The sequence below is a fragment of the Crocuta crocuta genome, unplaced genomic scaffold (assembly GCF_008692635.1).
Source record: "Crocuta crocuta isolate KB4526 unplaced genomic scaffold, BGI_CrCroc_1.0 scaffold1318, whole genome shotgun sequence".
In the NCBI taxonomy this organism is placed as follows: domain Eukaryota; kingdom Metazoa; phylum Chordata; class Mammalia; order Carnivora; family Hyaenidae; genus Crocuta; species Crocuta crocuta.
In genome coordinates, this window is record NW_027533110.1 from 70469 (window position 1) to 86981 (window position 16513).

General features: G+C 43.9%; 1 protein-coding gene across 1 annotated transcript in view; it reads left to right on the forward strand.

Annotated features, from left to right (window-relative positions):
- Positions 1–14405, forward strand: part of AGPAT5 (1-acylglycerol-3-phosphate O-acyltransferase 5) — a 52735-nt gene extending 38330 nt beyond the window's left edge. Inside the window, exons 8-10 of the mRNA XM_077746211.1 lie at positions 4778–4939; positions 9505–9628; positions 11837–14405. Coding sequence (XP_077602337.1) covers positions 4778–4939; positions 9505–9628; positions 11837–12062 — 512 coding nt within the window. The 3' untranslated portion in view covers positions 12063–14405. The remainder of the gene's footprint in view (positions 1–4777; positions 4940–9504; positions 9629–11836) is intronic.
- Positions 14406–16513: the final 2108 nt, after the last annotated feature.

Consider the following 16513-nt stretch of genomic DNA (forward strand, 5'->3'; position numbering starts at 1 on the left):
CCCCAAGAAGCTATTAAATGTCAATTAAGAAAGGTATATGTTGGGGGCTGCTCAATTTTCTGATAGTTAATTAGGGAAAAGATAATTTTATTTTCAGAATGGCTAACTTGGAACTTGTCATTTAAAAATCCGTGGTGAAACATTTAGTAAGAAAAGCTTCAACATAATACGTAAAGTTGACAGTATTATGTAATTGTATTCTAAATATAAGTGAAATGATATCATAGGTAGAAGTGAGCATTCTCTAATTATGTTTCTAAGATGTTTGTTTTGCTGCGTGATCAATTAGATGAATTTAATCCAACAAACTGGTCACGGAGTGACCTCTTCCTCCTCCAACCTCCCCGCCAGTTCATTTCCGCGTCAGTCTGATCCCGTACTGCTGTCTCGTGTTGTCAGCTCGGCATTCATCTTTGCAGTGATTTGTGGGTGTAGACGGCTGCCTCTTCCCAGTAAGGCTACGAAACGAATCTCAGGGGCCTTGATTACTGTTGAATGAAGGATCACAGATGGCTCAGGATATAAAAACCAAAGAGAAGCGCATTGAAGACCAGGCTCAAGACCTCTCTGGGCAGTGCCTCCCCACTCTAGAATTTCTTCTTCTTAGATGCGAGGCATTTTTGAAAAAGAATAGGGATGGGTAAGAGGAGTGAGAAAGCTTTCACATTTACAGCAGTCCTCAGAGTGAAACAGCAGGTTCACTCTGCGTATCTACTTCTCCGTCTGCAGGTTCACTCTGCGTATCTACTTCCCCATCAGCCCTGAAGTGAAACTGTATTTCATTCTCAGCCTGTGGCCCACCCTCCCCTGTTTCTAGAGCGTGATTCCAACTGGTACCTGGGTCAGGTCACAGCCTTGGGGTGACAGCAGCGGAGAGCCGTGCGGGTAGCCCCACGTGTTCTGAGGGGGACCAAGCCCCCCGGATAATGCTCCTGGGTGTGGCTTGGCACATTGCAGTCGTTCAGTCACTTGGAGAGATTGTGTTTACCTCTTCTTTCTTGAGCTACGTCCCGCCCGCACCGGTGCTCTGGGCTGAAAGGTGTCCGCAGTGTGTGCGTGCGTGTGCACGCACACCCCCAGCTCTCCCGCTTGGCCGTGCTCCTTCTGTCTGTGCTACAGCCTCATCCGTGTCTTCGGGGGCAGAAGTCTGGTTACTCCTTTTCCTTTTTTACCACATTCCCTATGCTGCTGAATCAATGTACGTTTGGTTCTTGTAACATCACTTGACTGCATTTTCTCCAGTTCACACTGCTTCAGTCCTAATTGAGTGCCTCGTTGCCTATGACTTATGCCCCAAAGTATTTCAGAAACCTAAATGTTTTCCTTAGCGCCTAGATTACATCTCCCCTTCGGCCTGAAGCCCGTGGAGTCCCACAGGCTGGTGAGGTACATCCGTCTGTCACTGTGAGGCTCTTCTCATGTGATGCCATTGTCCCTCCGGGTCCTGCTCCTCACGTGCTTGGTACCTGTGTTCCACAGGCCTTCTGGACCCCAGCTTCTTGTCGTAGGTCTGCCTCTCCCTGCTCCGTATGCTCTGTGCCTCCCTCTTGGCTTCTCTCCAGGCCCCTCTTTTACCTGGAGCTTTCACCCATCAGATATGACTGATTGAAAAACTCTAAGTATGAGTAATATTTTTGTATTCTGGGAGTACTTTGTATCTCTTCTAGAACAGGACATTCTACCATGTACTATAGGCTCCTTACGTTTATTTTATTGCCTCATTAATCTTTAACCTACATGCTTATAGTGTTAGATTAGTATCTTGGTAATAGATACTAAATGGGAAAAGTACTGAACAAGACATTAGAAGGTCTTGCTAGCTAGCTGTGTGACTTTGAGCAAGTCATTTTACCTCTCTGAGCCGTAGTTAAATTAATTTCTGGGAGTCAGGTGAGATGATGATATATATTTATCATGTAAAATGCCATGTAGGATCAATAAAGGTGTTCTGTCCAGCGTGTTTATCATTTACTTATAACATTTCTAAAACATAATACAGCACAGTATGAGTTATGTCAGCCACCACCATCGTGGCCCACAGGGAGAAGCTGGTTCACGGGGTGAAGTGGCCTACTGGTATACCGAGTGGAAGTTCAGGAGTTCTGCATATGGAAACCGGGCAAAGCAGAGACAAAAAGAGAGACTAGATATTGACCAAGAAGAATTAGCTTAATTAATTACCATTTTCCTGTGTTTAGGGCTCAGGGTTTTTGTGCAGTTCTCTGGAGGCAGAGGCAGAGCTCAGGACAGGGGCTCAGGCCTCGGCAGGTAACTGTGTGTGCCTGTTTTGGGATGGCTCTCTCCGTCTCTCTTGAAATTCTGATTGGACTCTGCATTGTTATGATGAAGCTGGTTTTATAATAATGGCCCAGGCTTTTGGGGTAGTGAGTGCCCTCCTCCCTGTTTAGAGCTAGAGTTGAAGGCCACTTGGTCAGAGGTTGTCAACCATTCCTTACGTGGACTGTAGGAGTTCATGGGCTCAGACTTAGGATTGTGAAGTGACTTCTGATCTTCAGAGAAGGGCCAGTGTGTATTTGTTGTCATGGTGAGGGCGTCCGTGTTATTCTAAGCCTTAGAAAGTCCCCCACTGCAGGTTAGTGTGTGCGGGAGAAAACCATCAACGGTGTGTTAGGAAGTGTGTGCCGGAGAGAATTATTGATTGTGTGTTAGGAAGCGTGTGCGGGAGGGACGCGTTGACCGTGTGTTAGGAAGCGTGTGCGGGAGAAAAGTGGCAGCCGCTGTGTCCTCGCCTCACCCACTCTCGGAGCTTCCTCTCCTGCCGCTCCATGGAAAGTGCTCGTCCAATAACACGTAGTCTAGTTTGGCCACATAGCCCTTGTCCTCTCCGCGTCTCTCGGTGGCCTCTGGGAGGTTTTCTTCTCAGGGCCTCTGTGCCAGCCCCGTCTCTCCTTGTTCCCCTCCCTCACTGGCTCTTCTGCCTCAAGAGCTGGACGAGAAAAGCGGGAATACTCGGGGTGTGCCCTGGACTAGCAAACGTGCCCCGTGCGTTCCTCGGTGAGAAGGCTTTTCGTTCTTTTCACATAGTAGTAGTGGGCATTTCTTACTCATCTGTCACAAAGCTGATATTCTCACGCCTTCCCTATGACTTATTTTTTTTGAAATATTATTTTTCTGTCTTCCTGTCTTCTTACTGACTGGAGTCTTGTAGTTCTCACTGAGTAAATACAACAGGGCGATTTTCTGGAACTCTGAACTTAATATTGGATGAGGTCCAATAGTGAAGAAGGAAGTATTAACTAATTTAATTGACAAATAGATATTTCCCAGCCTGGTATACTATTCAGATTTTTGGTATAAGTTCGTGAATAAATTAAGCTGCTACTGCCCCAGGGACTTAAGTCAGAAATGTGGTTGTGGGAATCTTTTTCTTTCCCACACCGCTTCACATTTTAAAAATTCTTCTGCGGGAAGATCCCAACATACTATAGCTGGTCTTCTTTATGCAGCTTATTTTCCCTGGAGAGAGTCAGGAGAAAACCCAAGTCAAATCTTGTCTGTCTGTGTTCGTGTCGCTTCAGAGAGCTACTCTCTCCTGTTAAATGTCAGTATGTGTTCTAATCAAGAGAACGAGGGGCAGTGGGAAGTAGGAGGGGGGGAACGAATTCTCAATACTGGTCGCACACTCATGGGCCGATTAATTCTTCCGTATGAATCGCAGTGTTTTCTCCATTACAGAAGCTTTGAAACATGTATACAATATATATGTGTGTATGTATATAATGCAAATATACCCGAGAGAATTGAAATCCTGTGTTTATACAGAAACTTACATAGCATTCACATACAGTTTATATGAATGCTCATGGCAGCATTATTTATAATAGCCAGAGGCTGAAAACAGCCCAAGTGTCTGTGAGCTGATGGATAGATAAAATGTGATATATCCATTCAGTGGAGTATTATTCAACCATAAAAAGTAACGAAGCTCTGATGTATACCTCAGTGTGGAGGAGCCTCGAAAACAGAATGCTAGGTGAAAGCAGCCAGACACAGAAGTCCACAGTATTGTGTGATTCCATTACGTGGCATGTCCGTCGTGGGCAAATCCAGAACGGACAGTGTCTGTAAAAGGCACGGGGTGTGTTTTTGGAGAGAAGAAGGTGGTCTGGAATTTGATAGTGGTGATGGCTGCACAGTTTTGCGAATATTCTTAGCACCACTGAATGGTACAATTTAAAATGATGGATTTTTGGTATGTAAATTGTACCTCAATTTAAGAAAAATTAAAAAAAAAAAGCGTTCCAAGTGTCCAGCCTCGTTTTCCACATTATACAGATCACTTTGGGTGTCGTACACAGCGGGGCTCGTATGGGTGATCCTGCACTCCCACATCCCGACTTGAAAAGAAATGAAATTGAATCATGGACTAGGAGTTAGAAATCATGAACTGGGTTCCTGAATCCTGAGTGACCACGGGCAGGATTCTCTCACCTCTAACTGTGTTGCCAGAAATGAGGGTGGGAATACTCACCCTTGTCAGGGCTTACCAGATTGAAGCGTTTCTGGTTTTCTGACAGCTTTCCAAAGTATCTCGTACATGTCGGTGTTGCATAAATACATATTAAATGAATGTTTGATTTGAAGAGATCAAGTCATGAGAGTACTTTCTAAAACCTCCAACCCTGTAGGTATGAGATTATGGCTTTAATATAGTATGGTCTGTTTCGTCTTGGAAATTTAAAAGCGATTTGGATATTCTACTGCTAAGATGTTCTGTAACTAATTGATGGCCACACTGACTCAACTTCTTTTTTAGGCCTTGCAGTATTAAAACATGTGCTGACACCAAGAATAAAGGCAACTCATGTTGCTTTTGATTCTTTGAAGAATTATTTGGATGCAATTTATGATGTGACAGTGGCTTTTGAAGGGACTGTTGACGATAAAGGGCAGCGGAAAGAAGCCCCATCCATGGCTGGTGAGTTTCTCTTTTCAGGGGAAGCCTACATTTGTGAATGTGTAATTATTCTCTTTGACCGGTAAGTGTGCTTCATAGCATTTACTTGATGTATTTTCTGAGTATATACATGATGTATCTTTCAAGTACATTTTATTAATCCGTAACGGTTTGAATTTCACGAGTCCTGCTACATTTGGTATTTCCTGGTTGCCACAGGAGTCCTTTGGACTTGCCCATTATCGTTAACTCAGCCTCTTTCTACGCAAAGTTCACACGTAAAAATGGAAGGGTACGTAAATCACAGGAGGGAGTGATGGGGAGAGTGTGACCTAGCGGTCCGGAGGCGTGCACCGATGGTCCGCTTCATCTTTATATGCACTTTTATAGAATACTTGGGAAATTTAGTATCATTGGCAAGAAGAAGAACAGTTAAATGGGACTTCTTTTTTCAAACCTGTGCTAGGTTTCAAAGATTTTTAGCTATTGTCTATGTGTCCGTCAGATATAAAAAGAAAAACAGAATTTTGGTTAAACATAAACAGAGACACTCTTGCCTATTAGAGAAATTGAAATATGGGAAGAAGTAAGCACCCAAGGAAGTGCGTGGACCTGCCGTCCGAGCTCTGAACCCGAGATCGGACACCGGGCATTTTATTTCACGTTGGTGGCTGGTGAAGGTCGAAATCGCGGGCCTGGCAGAGTGTGTCGGACCTCGTGAAGGTCAATGTCCTAGTGTGTCCAGGAGACAGCAGCTCCCGGAGCAGGTGGCCTGGAGAGGAGACGGACAGGCGGGGCCTGTACATGACGTGTGGCGGTTCTGTACCCCTTCCCGACTGGAGGAGAGGCGCTGAGACTGCTCACAGTGGCGTCNTAGCCGACAGCAACTTTGCGTTTTCCTTACAAATTGTCTCTTCTCCAGAAAGTTGGCTTTTCTATCACACCCAGAAGCCATGTGGCAAATAAATCTGTTGTTTCATTCAATTAAGAGTGAATATTTCTGCAGTTTCTGCAAGGAATACACCAAAGCAAAATCAAAAGACTAAAGACAAACTGGGAAAAATATTTGCAACTTACATCACAGAAAAAAGGCCTGATTTCCTGAATGCATAAAGGGCTTCTACAAATTGGTGAGCAGGTGGTCAGTAACTCAGCAGTAGTTCACAGGGAAAGCAACGGTCAGTCTCCTTCATCATAGAAGCGCACATTAAAGTGTACAGTGAGGTCCCGTGGTTTGCTGTCAGGTGAGCAGAGCTCTCGACGTCAGGTTCGCTAACAGGCCCTGTGGGTGAAATACATCTTCTGCTCTGCCGTTAGCGGTGCAGCGCAGCCCCCCCCCCTCCCCCGAGGGTGCCTGGGGGGATCGGGTGGATAAACGCGCTGCTGGGAAGTCACCCCACCGGTATACACGTCACGTGGGGCTTTAGTCGTGACTTGGGACCTGTAGCTTGAAAAGCCCTGCTCTCGTTATTATGTAAATTTATTGATATCCTGCTCTGCTTATAATCTAGTGTAGATGAAGATGCACCTTAAATTTATGAAGTAAATTGGATTAGGTATAAAATTCCTATTCCCAGAATACTGTACGTTCTGGGTGGTTGAGTTTAAGTAATACTAAATATAACCCGCATACATAGTGGGCTGTCACTTAATAGTCGTATTTTCTGGCCCACTTAAAAAGCGTTTCCATAGTCGCTAAATTCTGTAGTTGCTAGATGGGTCGTGTATAAGCCGTAGGCCGCCATTCTCAAGCAGCGTAGGCGTTTTCTAGCTCCCCCAGGGCCGCCTGGGATGGGGGCTGGCCGCGCGGGACCTCCGCGCCACCCTCGGCCCGGAGGCTGGCCGCAGGCGAGGGCACACGGGGTGTGGACGGACTGCGGGGGTCCCGGGCCCGCAGCTCGCTGTGTGCTGTGCCTCCTCACAGGGGGTGCCCATCGGAGCCCCCCCGGGCTTGCGCTCGTTCACCTCCTGTCACCACGGCCCGGCGCCCCGGACGGTGCCGTCAGGCAGGGCTGAGCCGGGCCGGTCGGACTGTCATGGACTTCTTTAAAATCCTGTTTCTACAGTGGGTCATATGCTGTAATAAATCATGAGGTTAAGGATGACATTTAATGCTCTGTTTAACCATTTAATATGATTCTAGGTAGCTTTTTTCTATTAATATTTTCCTGTGTGAAAATAAGACTTACTTGGAGGGGAAGATTACAGGCAACCCGAAAGGAGGAGGGAAGCACTGCGCGCGCAGGCTCGCTGCAGACAGGACCCCACTTACCGGTTCGAATGTTTGCCTCAAAACCTTCCTTCTTCTGAAGTCTATATGCTGGAGTATGTTTGTGCCTTTGGGTATTTTTTTAAAATGAGATCATTTGTGTATATTGTTTTCTTTATATCCTGCTTTTATTTGCTTAACAGGGTGTCACAAACATCCTTACATGTCAGTATATGCACTTCTGTAGTTTTTTAAAAACGCTATATGATGTCCATTGATGTGACTATGCCACAGTCAATCTCCCAGATTTCTGCTCTTGGATTTAGGTTATTGTTTTCCCCCAGAAGGAAAGGGGGTCAGGTAATAAGCCAGTCAGCCAGCAGTGTGGGAGCCTACAGTGGGCAGTAGTACCTGCCTGCATAGACTCGTGAATGTCAGGGAAACCAGACACATCCAAGTACCACGTACATTTTATGGCAGGACCCTAAAAGCACCGCCTGAATTTGGGAGTCTGTCTCACCGTATCAGTGCCTCTTCCCTCCTCAGCTGAGGTCTCAGGAAAGTCACTGCTTTCACTCCCTGGGCACTGTGGTTACAAGCACTCCATTTCTGACTTGTGGAGTACGCTCACTTTTTCCTTACGGTCTGTAGCTCTGTACCAAGTCCACGGGATTACTCTTTGATTATGGAGATGGTGGTGGCGTGGATCGTTAGACAGTGCAGGAAAATGGGTGTCAGGGTCTGCATTCTCATGTACCAGAAATATAGGTAAGAGGGCCACCTGAGAAGTGATGGGTGAAAGAAAAGTGACCGTTGCAAACATGTGGGGCATACTGTGTGCTGGACGCTGCTCCACGGCTCGAGCACTCCTCACGGTGACCCTGTCAGGCGGGTGTTGTCCCGGGGTCTCCGTTTTGCAGACTGGGGAACAGGCCTGGAGAGCTCACACAGCTGCCCAGGGCTGGCCAGGGGTGGAAACCCAGGCTGGCTGCCTCAGTGGCCGTGCTCGTAACCGCTGCACGCTTCTGCTCCAGAATTCCTCGTAAGCAGTTCTTTGATGACATACGTGAAAATGGAACTTGAGGAAAATTAAGACAAAAATACTGAACAGTAAAATCTTCCTGATAGCAGTGCTTTGTGTGCATTTCTCATCAAAGCCAGTTCACTCCTGAAAGTAGATAACTGTGAAATAACTTTGATGCCGGAAATGCTGCATGTTACTAAGGATAGCAGTGGTTAAGAAAAAGAACAATTGTAGAGAATGCTTAGCAAAAAAGAGATGTGTGTAGAATCAAAAGAATAGAGACTTCTAAGCTTAAAGTCTTCCTTAAACCGTAGAATATACGAGTCACCATTTCTAAGAACCTTCTCTTTGAACACATTGCAACCTGAGGTAATAGGTCCCGGCCCCCTTCTTGCACACCCACCCAGGGAACATGGCCTTCTCTCAGATCTCTTAGGAATATTTCCTTGTTCTCCAAGGAATTTAAATATGTTAATAATCTCACCTCTTTGCCAAAAGCCACCTACGAAAAAGGGCATTTCCCAGCTCAGAGTTCTTTTTTGTCTTTAAATAAATTCTGGCCTCATCCCTTGTGCAGCCAGGCCTGAATAAAGATTGTCTGCTTTGTTCACATTAGCATAGTTTAGGAATTCTAGTTAGGAGCTCATAGCTCTTCCACAAAAGGGATGTTGGTCCTTAGGCCGAGTGTACCACGTGAGAATACGGTAAAGGCAAGGAGAGCAGGGAGCACCAGTGAACAGAAACCAATAGCAAGTCACAGAGGGATGGAGATCTCTCTACCACGTCCGTTCAGGTGTGTGGCCATCAGGACGGGCTTACTGTGCCCAGGGAGGGCCCTGGGGATGCAGGGGGTTCAGTGCCTCCGTGCCCCCAGTGCTTCGGCCGAGGGAACAGACAGATCTATCTCCGCCCTCTGGGACTCGATCTAGTGGGAGCGGCAGTGACCATGTGTGGGGCGTGAGAAGCTTGAGAATAGCCAGCTGGTGGTTTCCGGCAGGTGATGAGGGAGTCTGGGGTCGCTGGCATTTAGGGGTCCCTTCAGAGGGTGGGTACGAACTTCTGAGTCCCGCTTCCTAGTCCTGAGCCACCTGTACCACTAAAGGTCACTGTACAAACAGTAACATTGGTACTGTTGACGTAAGTCAGCGACTTCAGGTAATTGCGGTATAACAGGTTCTTCCCCCTCAGCCTGAAACCTAAAACCATCAGTCTCTAATTCTTTCTTGTAACTTTTGTTTGCTAAACAAGACTCGGCTTTTTCATCATTAAAACTTTTTTTTACCTCGTTTTCAGTTTTCTTAGAAGCAAGAGTTCTAAAACAATAAAAAATGAAATATTTTTGTTTCTTGTTAGAGTTTCTCTGCAAAGAATGTCCAAAAATTCACATTCACATTGACCGTATAGACAGAAAAGACGTTCCGGAAGAACAAGCATGTATGAGAAGGTGGCTTCACGAGCGCTTTGAAATAAAAGACAAGTGAGTAACACCAGTTCTTGCACTTGAAAACCTTGTTGGGTTTGCCTCAATTTCACTATAGTAAATAAACGGTTTGAAACTAACAGTCTTTTTATGTTAAGAATACTTTTTTATAAACTCAAGTCCAGTCTGTTCATGTTTGAAGCCTCACCGGTACAAAGTCCTACAAGAGAACATATTATAGGAGACCTCTGTTTGCATTCCTGGTATTTCCTAGACAGTGTTGGGGGCGGGGCGGGGGGGTATAAATNGCATTCCCACGTCAGACAGTCGTGGTGTGGCTGGGGGCCAGCTGGCGTGCCCACGGTGCCCGGGAAGCGAGGCCGCGGGATAGAAGGTTTAGTCTGCTCTACGTGTGGAAATGACACGGGTGTACTGCTTCGGAGAGGGAGGGCCGGGTGCCGTTTTTCTGACCAGAATGTCTTTTTGCTGTTAGTATTTTGGGGGCTGTGCAGCTTCCAGGGTTGACCTTGTGTTGGTCCATGCTCGTAACATCACTTGGAGCAAACAGTGCTGACCCTTGCTGAGCGTTCCCTGTAAGCAAACTGCGGGTGTGTTTAGATGCCTCCTGGGTGAGCACAGCTTAGAGTCAGGCTGAGGGAGGGAGTGGGGTGTGCCGGAAGACACAGGTACCCCGGGAATAAAGTACACTAGGGCCCCTTTGATATTTTAATATAAATCTCTTTTTAAATGTTTGTTTATTTTTGGGAGAAAGAAACAAAAAGCAAACAGGGGAGATGCAGAGAGAGAGGGAGACAGAATCTGAAGCAGGCTCCAGGCTCTGAGCTGTCAACACGGGGCTCGAACCCATGAACTGTGAGATCATGACCTGAGTCGAAGTCAGATGCTTAACCATCTGAGCCACCAGGCGCCTCTAATACAAATTTCTAAAGGAAAAAAATTTAGAAAATTCTTCTGTTTTTAAGAAGATAAAAAGTGCATCTCGGTTTTGATTTAATACTTAGAGATGGAATTTTCTTGGATGAAAATTTTAGGATACATTATTTACTGTTTGTTTGCTATCAATGGAAGCTTTATCCTTTCTGATACATACCCTGTTTTTTGAAAGGTACGTTTTAAACATCTCTCTTTTTTTATCCTCGTTTTGAAAAACGTGGATCCAGTAGTCATAGGATGCATCATTTACTAAGAAACCACATTGACAAGTGTGGAGATTTTAGACTCAGAAGTAAGACTTCGAAATTGTGTGGAGAAGTTTTACCTGTGTTTCCTTCTCCTGATACGCTTTGCAGATTGCTCTGTGCCCATCCCTTGTTGTACCACAGTAAAATCGTTTCCTCCTCAGCCTCCCTGAGTGAACTCTGAGAAGTGCAGGTGATTGGAAGTGTGCTTGCATGGACAGTGAAGCTGTGACGTTTATAGACAAGTAGCTGAAGTCCTGTGTTCCATTGACTCTCACTTGTACGTGACAGAATTGATTCAACCAGCCATCAAAGCCACCCACTTTGGTTGTTAAAAAGCCTGAACAAGATGTTGAATATCCAATGCATTTTGTTATAACGGCCCTCATATATACTTAGACGGAGTCTGGACATTTTGAAACGGTGATTATCTTTAGGGAATGTGTTCTAGTAGTAGAAGGACTTTCTGGGGTTTTTTTTATTTGTGTTCGAGAGTTTTATGCTGAGTCTGTTCTACTAGAAGTTTATCTTTTTTAAGTAAGATAGGCACATGAATTAACTATGCTGTTTTTTCCTTCTTGTATCTGTTTTTCTAATTCCATTGCAAATAATGTGTTTTTGGGGGGAAACTCCATATATGTTATCAGGACTGCTGACCTTTTCCTTGACTTCTGGTGGAATGGGAGGGAGGTGTAGGAAGGAGGAGGAGGGATTCGGGACGTGCGATGGGTTATTCCCCAGGTGTAAGTCTGGGCATTGCAAAATTATTAAAAATTTAAAATAATTAAAAAACCAAAATCATCCCCATAAAACTAGTTGAGCCATCTTTTTAAAAATATAATACAGTTCATCTGCACTCATCATGAGCATATTAAATACATTTTTCAGGTCTGGAAACTTCAGTTAAATCAAGTCTCTGGATATTTTCCTTATTCATCTTTATTTCCCAAGGACCTGTCATTTCTCCAGCATGTAATAGAGGTCTAGTAGCTCTTTGTTACATTAAAATCTTAAATGACTAAACCTGAAACTTTACATTTCTTTTTTTTTTCCATTCTGACCATAGGTTGCTCATAGAATTTTATGATTCACTGGATCCAGAAAGAAGAAACAAATTTCCGGGGGAAAGTGTTAATTCTAAATTAAGTCTCAAGAAGACTTTACCATCGTTTTTGATCCTAAGTGGTTTGACTGCTGGTATGCTAATGACCGAGGCTGGAAGGAAACTCTATGTAAAAACGTGGATTTATGGAACCTTAATAGGGTGCTTGTGGGTTAGTATTAAAGCATAAACAAGTAGCCGTCTGCAGGCAGCGGGATGTGCTACGTGATTTATCACTGACAGTCACACGGGACATCACATTGTTTCCTGAATTAATAAGAAGTGTAAATAAAGCCTTGTTGATTGACCATTGGATAAAATAGAATTTCTGACTAAAGCCGACATGCAGGTGATCTCGGACAGACATACGTGATTTTCCAACTTTAGATCGAGCTGCTGGAAAGGGACGCTAAGCGGTATGTGCTGTCCTTGCGTGTCAGTGAGCCAGTGTACTCTTCACAAGACTGTTGGCATTGTGTGCTTTGGCCTGTAACTCAGAGCGCGGCACTCATGAACATTAATTTGCAGGCTACTTCACTGTATTTGTTATTTTTAATTTTTTATAACTTGACTAGTCCAACCTGTCATCGCTGAAGTATGTAGTGTCTCGCAGTCGTGTAACATTTTGCCTTTTGCTTAATTTCTCCAAGTGGATGAAAGAAACTATTTGTGTATCAAGAAGGATACAAGGAAAAGGGCAAGAAATGTCCATGGGGAAGAAGATGTGGTTTGCGCATGCTTTTATTGTAGTGTGTTCTTAGCTGACTTTACCTTCTATTTGCAAAGTAATTAACTTTTCTAATATTTATTAAAACGGCTTAATTTGCACACCCTGTGTTGTACACAACGGAATAATGTGTGAAATACAAGAGTTACGTCTCGGTCGGCGCCGTGACCCTGGCCCGCTGTGGCAGAGCTACGTTGCCCGGCGTTCTGAGGAGCAAAGCCGGGGCCGCAGCACCTGCCAGTGTCCGTGACAGGCTTTTCAGATCTTCAGGCTTCCTGTTATTTTTACATCAAAATAATCAGCGTGAACCTTGGTTGGACCTGAGTCCGCAGATTCCTGAGGTGATGGGAGCCTTCAGACGCCCGACTAGGTTTACTAGCATGTGCCTTTGGCCCATTATTGCTTTTGGGTTTAGCAGAAGTCATTTTTGTTTTGTCATCATGGTCGGTTTCCACTGTGTGTGAATTCTTTTCCTTTGGGTCCCTGGTGGCGTGCCGCTCCGGGCCTGGCACAGGACGGGCGCGGGGGGAGCACGGAGCCAGCGGCCTGTCCCGCTGCAGGTGGGACTTGGCTAAGCTGTCGTGAGCCCGTCCCACCGGCTGCGGCAGAGGCGCTCGGCGGGCTCCTTCCTCAGGCCAGCGAAGCCCAGGCTCAGTCCATCAGGCCCGAGTGAGTTCGTGGGGTCCCCGCTAGTTTCAGTGGGGCACACAGTTCACCCATGTCACCTCCGAACAGGAGCTGCTTTCAGGGACCCAGTGCCACCATTCACTCCACTTTCAGTCGTGAAGTAATCACGGTAGGCTGGGGACGAGGACCTTTGTGGGTCTGCTCGGTTTTTAAGTTCTAACTTAAACTGGACTGGACTGTTGCCTCCTAGTCCTTCAGGGTAGCGTTTCTGCCTGGTGGGGTTTTGTTGTAAAATTGGGTCAGTGTCCCCAGATGAAACACCCCAACTGAACCATGATGAGCAGAATGAAAATAATGAGTAAGGGAAATTTTGTCTGACTGACTCCCCAGACCCAGAGAGCAGGCCATGGCAGACAGCACCTTTGAAGACCTGGGTAGTACGAACTGGTTTGTATACGTCCACGGGTGTGTGTGTGTGTGTGTGTGTGTGTGTGTGTGTGTGTGTGTGTGTGTACGCACATGCACACAGGATATGGTTGGTCACCTTATGCATGGGGTGTAGGGAAAACTTCTGAAAAGTGTTCTCATGCCAAATTGTCATTTTCTCTTACCTGTAACATGAAATTTAAATCAGTCTCATGTCTTGGTTAATCCTTTTTTTAAAAAGTCCTAAAGTTAGAATTGATTTCTAATTTGACTGAAGTAAATGTGAGTTGTGTGACTGACTTTGAATATCATGGATATGCTCTAAATTTAAACTCTAAGAAGAAGTATCATGGAATAATATTGAATGTAACTGATTTGGGGAAGTTACAATTAATTGCATAAGGTCACGTTGAACACCGTGTCTCTTACAACCATTCTTATATTTTCACAAAAATTCTATAAAATATGTTAGTTTCAAAATTTTGTATTAAAATATTTGGAAAACTAGAAGCTTCTTTTTAACATGTGCTGATATGACTTGAATTCTTATTTTCTGAAATGAAGAGCCCTGTATCTCTCTGTAAATCTTTTCACATATCTTAAGCCTTCCTTTTTGTCATTATTGTTGATTTGCAGCTTAGTTATTACTTAGTTTTTCTTTATAAGAATGCCATCAATGTGCATGCTTTTATGTTTTCCAGAAAAGGGTGTGTTTGGATGAAAGTAAAAGAAAAAATAAAATCTTTCACTGTCTCAGATGTCTGTGCTATTTAACATTTTGCGACCCAGAAATTCCCCGTTGGTCTCCTGTTACATTGAATAGGCGCCATGGCAGGTCCTGCATTCTGAATTCATAAAATCACAGTATTTTCTCTTAAGTATTGAACAAGTTTAAAAAAATACAGTACTCAAAATTGGGAGGCAATATATTAGTTTTGTCATATAAACTCATCTACATATTTTATACAATGAATATAGCAAGTATTAATTGCTTGAGAATTCTATAATCATTAGGGTAAATCACTGAGACTTGTCCAATGACCAAATTTAGCCAGGTCGGTAGGGACAGTGCCAATTTGGCTAATCCTTACATCATACATACTAATGACTTCTTCCATGTATTTCATTTCCATGTGATTTTTTTTTCATTTACAGTTGTACCAACTGTCCTTTATATCCAGATTACATAAGCTCTATTTTACCTTTGTAGTGTTTGTGGTTTACTTTTATGTTCACGGAATAGATCTTTGTCAATAAAGTGATCTTTTTAAATAGACGGACCATTGTAAAAATACGGTATATACAAAATTGCCCCCCCATGTGTCCATCAGAAATGGATGCACAGGAGGTGCCAGATAATACCTGACTCACATTTAAGAAGACTGAGAAGTGTCCGTCACAGTGTATTTCGTGTGTACAATTGCAAGTGTAGAGTACAAATGGGTGTTAACTGTACTAGTATTTGTTCTTGAAGTGTTAGGTGGAAGAAAACATGGCCTTGGCAGATACTCCAGATACTACCTCGTAGTAACACATCTTTGTAAGTAGGATGTGGGAGGGAGGAGGAGGTTAGACCGGTTTTTATTATGAGTTACACATACCTTCAGATTAAAGATGGGCTAACTTGGGGCGTCATGTTACCATTTAGAGTATTTGGCATCATACACAGCACTTGGTCAAACTGATAATTTGGAAACATTCAGATATTTGATATTAGGTATTTGATACTAATATTTTGATTCAGGTATTTGATAGTTAAATAACCACATAATCAAATTTAAAGCTTCATTCAGATATTTTGAAGTCCTAGATCTACAGTTACTGACTTATTTCACTTTGGAGTAGTTATGACTCCACATTATCCCCAAGATATTACTCGATGCCTTTTCCAATTTGTGGACAATAAAATAAATACATTACCTTTACCAACTGGGGCATCATTCTTGTGTAGTGCGTGGGGTCAAAGAGACAAATACCTTACCCTGAGCAGGAAAAAAAAAACCAAAAGTTTTTTTTTTCCAAAAGCCACTCCAGATAGAAAGATGAGTTATTTCTGTCATTAAAGGAAAATATGATCCTGTAGATGGTACAAACTCTCAGTGAATGTTTTTTGATGGTCAGTTATTCCATCCAAATTAGTAATGGCTCATGATTTTGTATGTGTGTAAGAAAGACCTGTTCTGCAATTTTATTTTTATAAATTGTTGTGTCTTAAAAAAAAGAAGATGCTACTGATAGTCTCTGTGTGTTCAGCCAGAGGGAATATTTGACCAACAGTCTTGTCTTTTTATGGTGTGTTCAAAATAAACTGATTTATGTTCTCGAGTGTATTGGTGCCTCATTAATCCAGAAAAGAAAAGTCTAAATCTCAGAAGTTACTCGGTGATACATGATAATACACATCTATTCGGTGATAGTTATTTCATGTATATGTGCTAATGAGTATATTTTAAGTATGTACATGTTTTACTGCCAAATGGTAGCTACAGAATACATTATTTTAAAATTTTACTTTGTTTTGATACTTGCCAAGGTGTGTTGAGTGCTCGCCATCTCGGGGCAGGGCGCTAACCCCTATGAGGCTCTCTCCTGTCCACACACGTGGCCGCGTGGCCCCCAGGCCGCAGGCTGGCTCAGCCTTGAGGGTGACAGGTGCGGGCAGAAGGCCAGGTTTTGGGTCCTGCTTCGACCACTGGGCATTCAACCTCAGACAAGTTACGTAACCTTTGTGTTTCCACTTCCTGTTTCTGTTGAAAGTTTTCCAGCTTTCTCCTCTGTAAAATAGGAATAATAATTCATTATTTACCTCAAAGTGTTGCTGACAACTCGGGAAGTTACCAGAGCTCTCTGGGTGTAGAGCC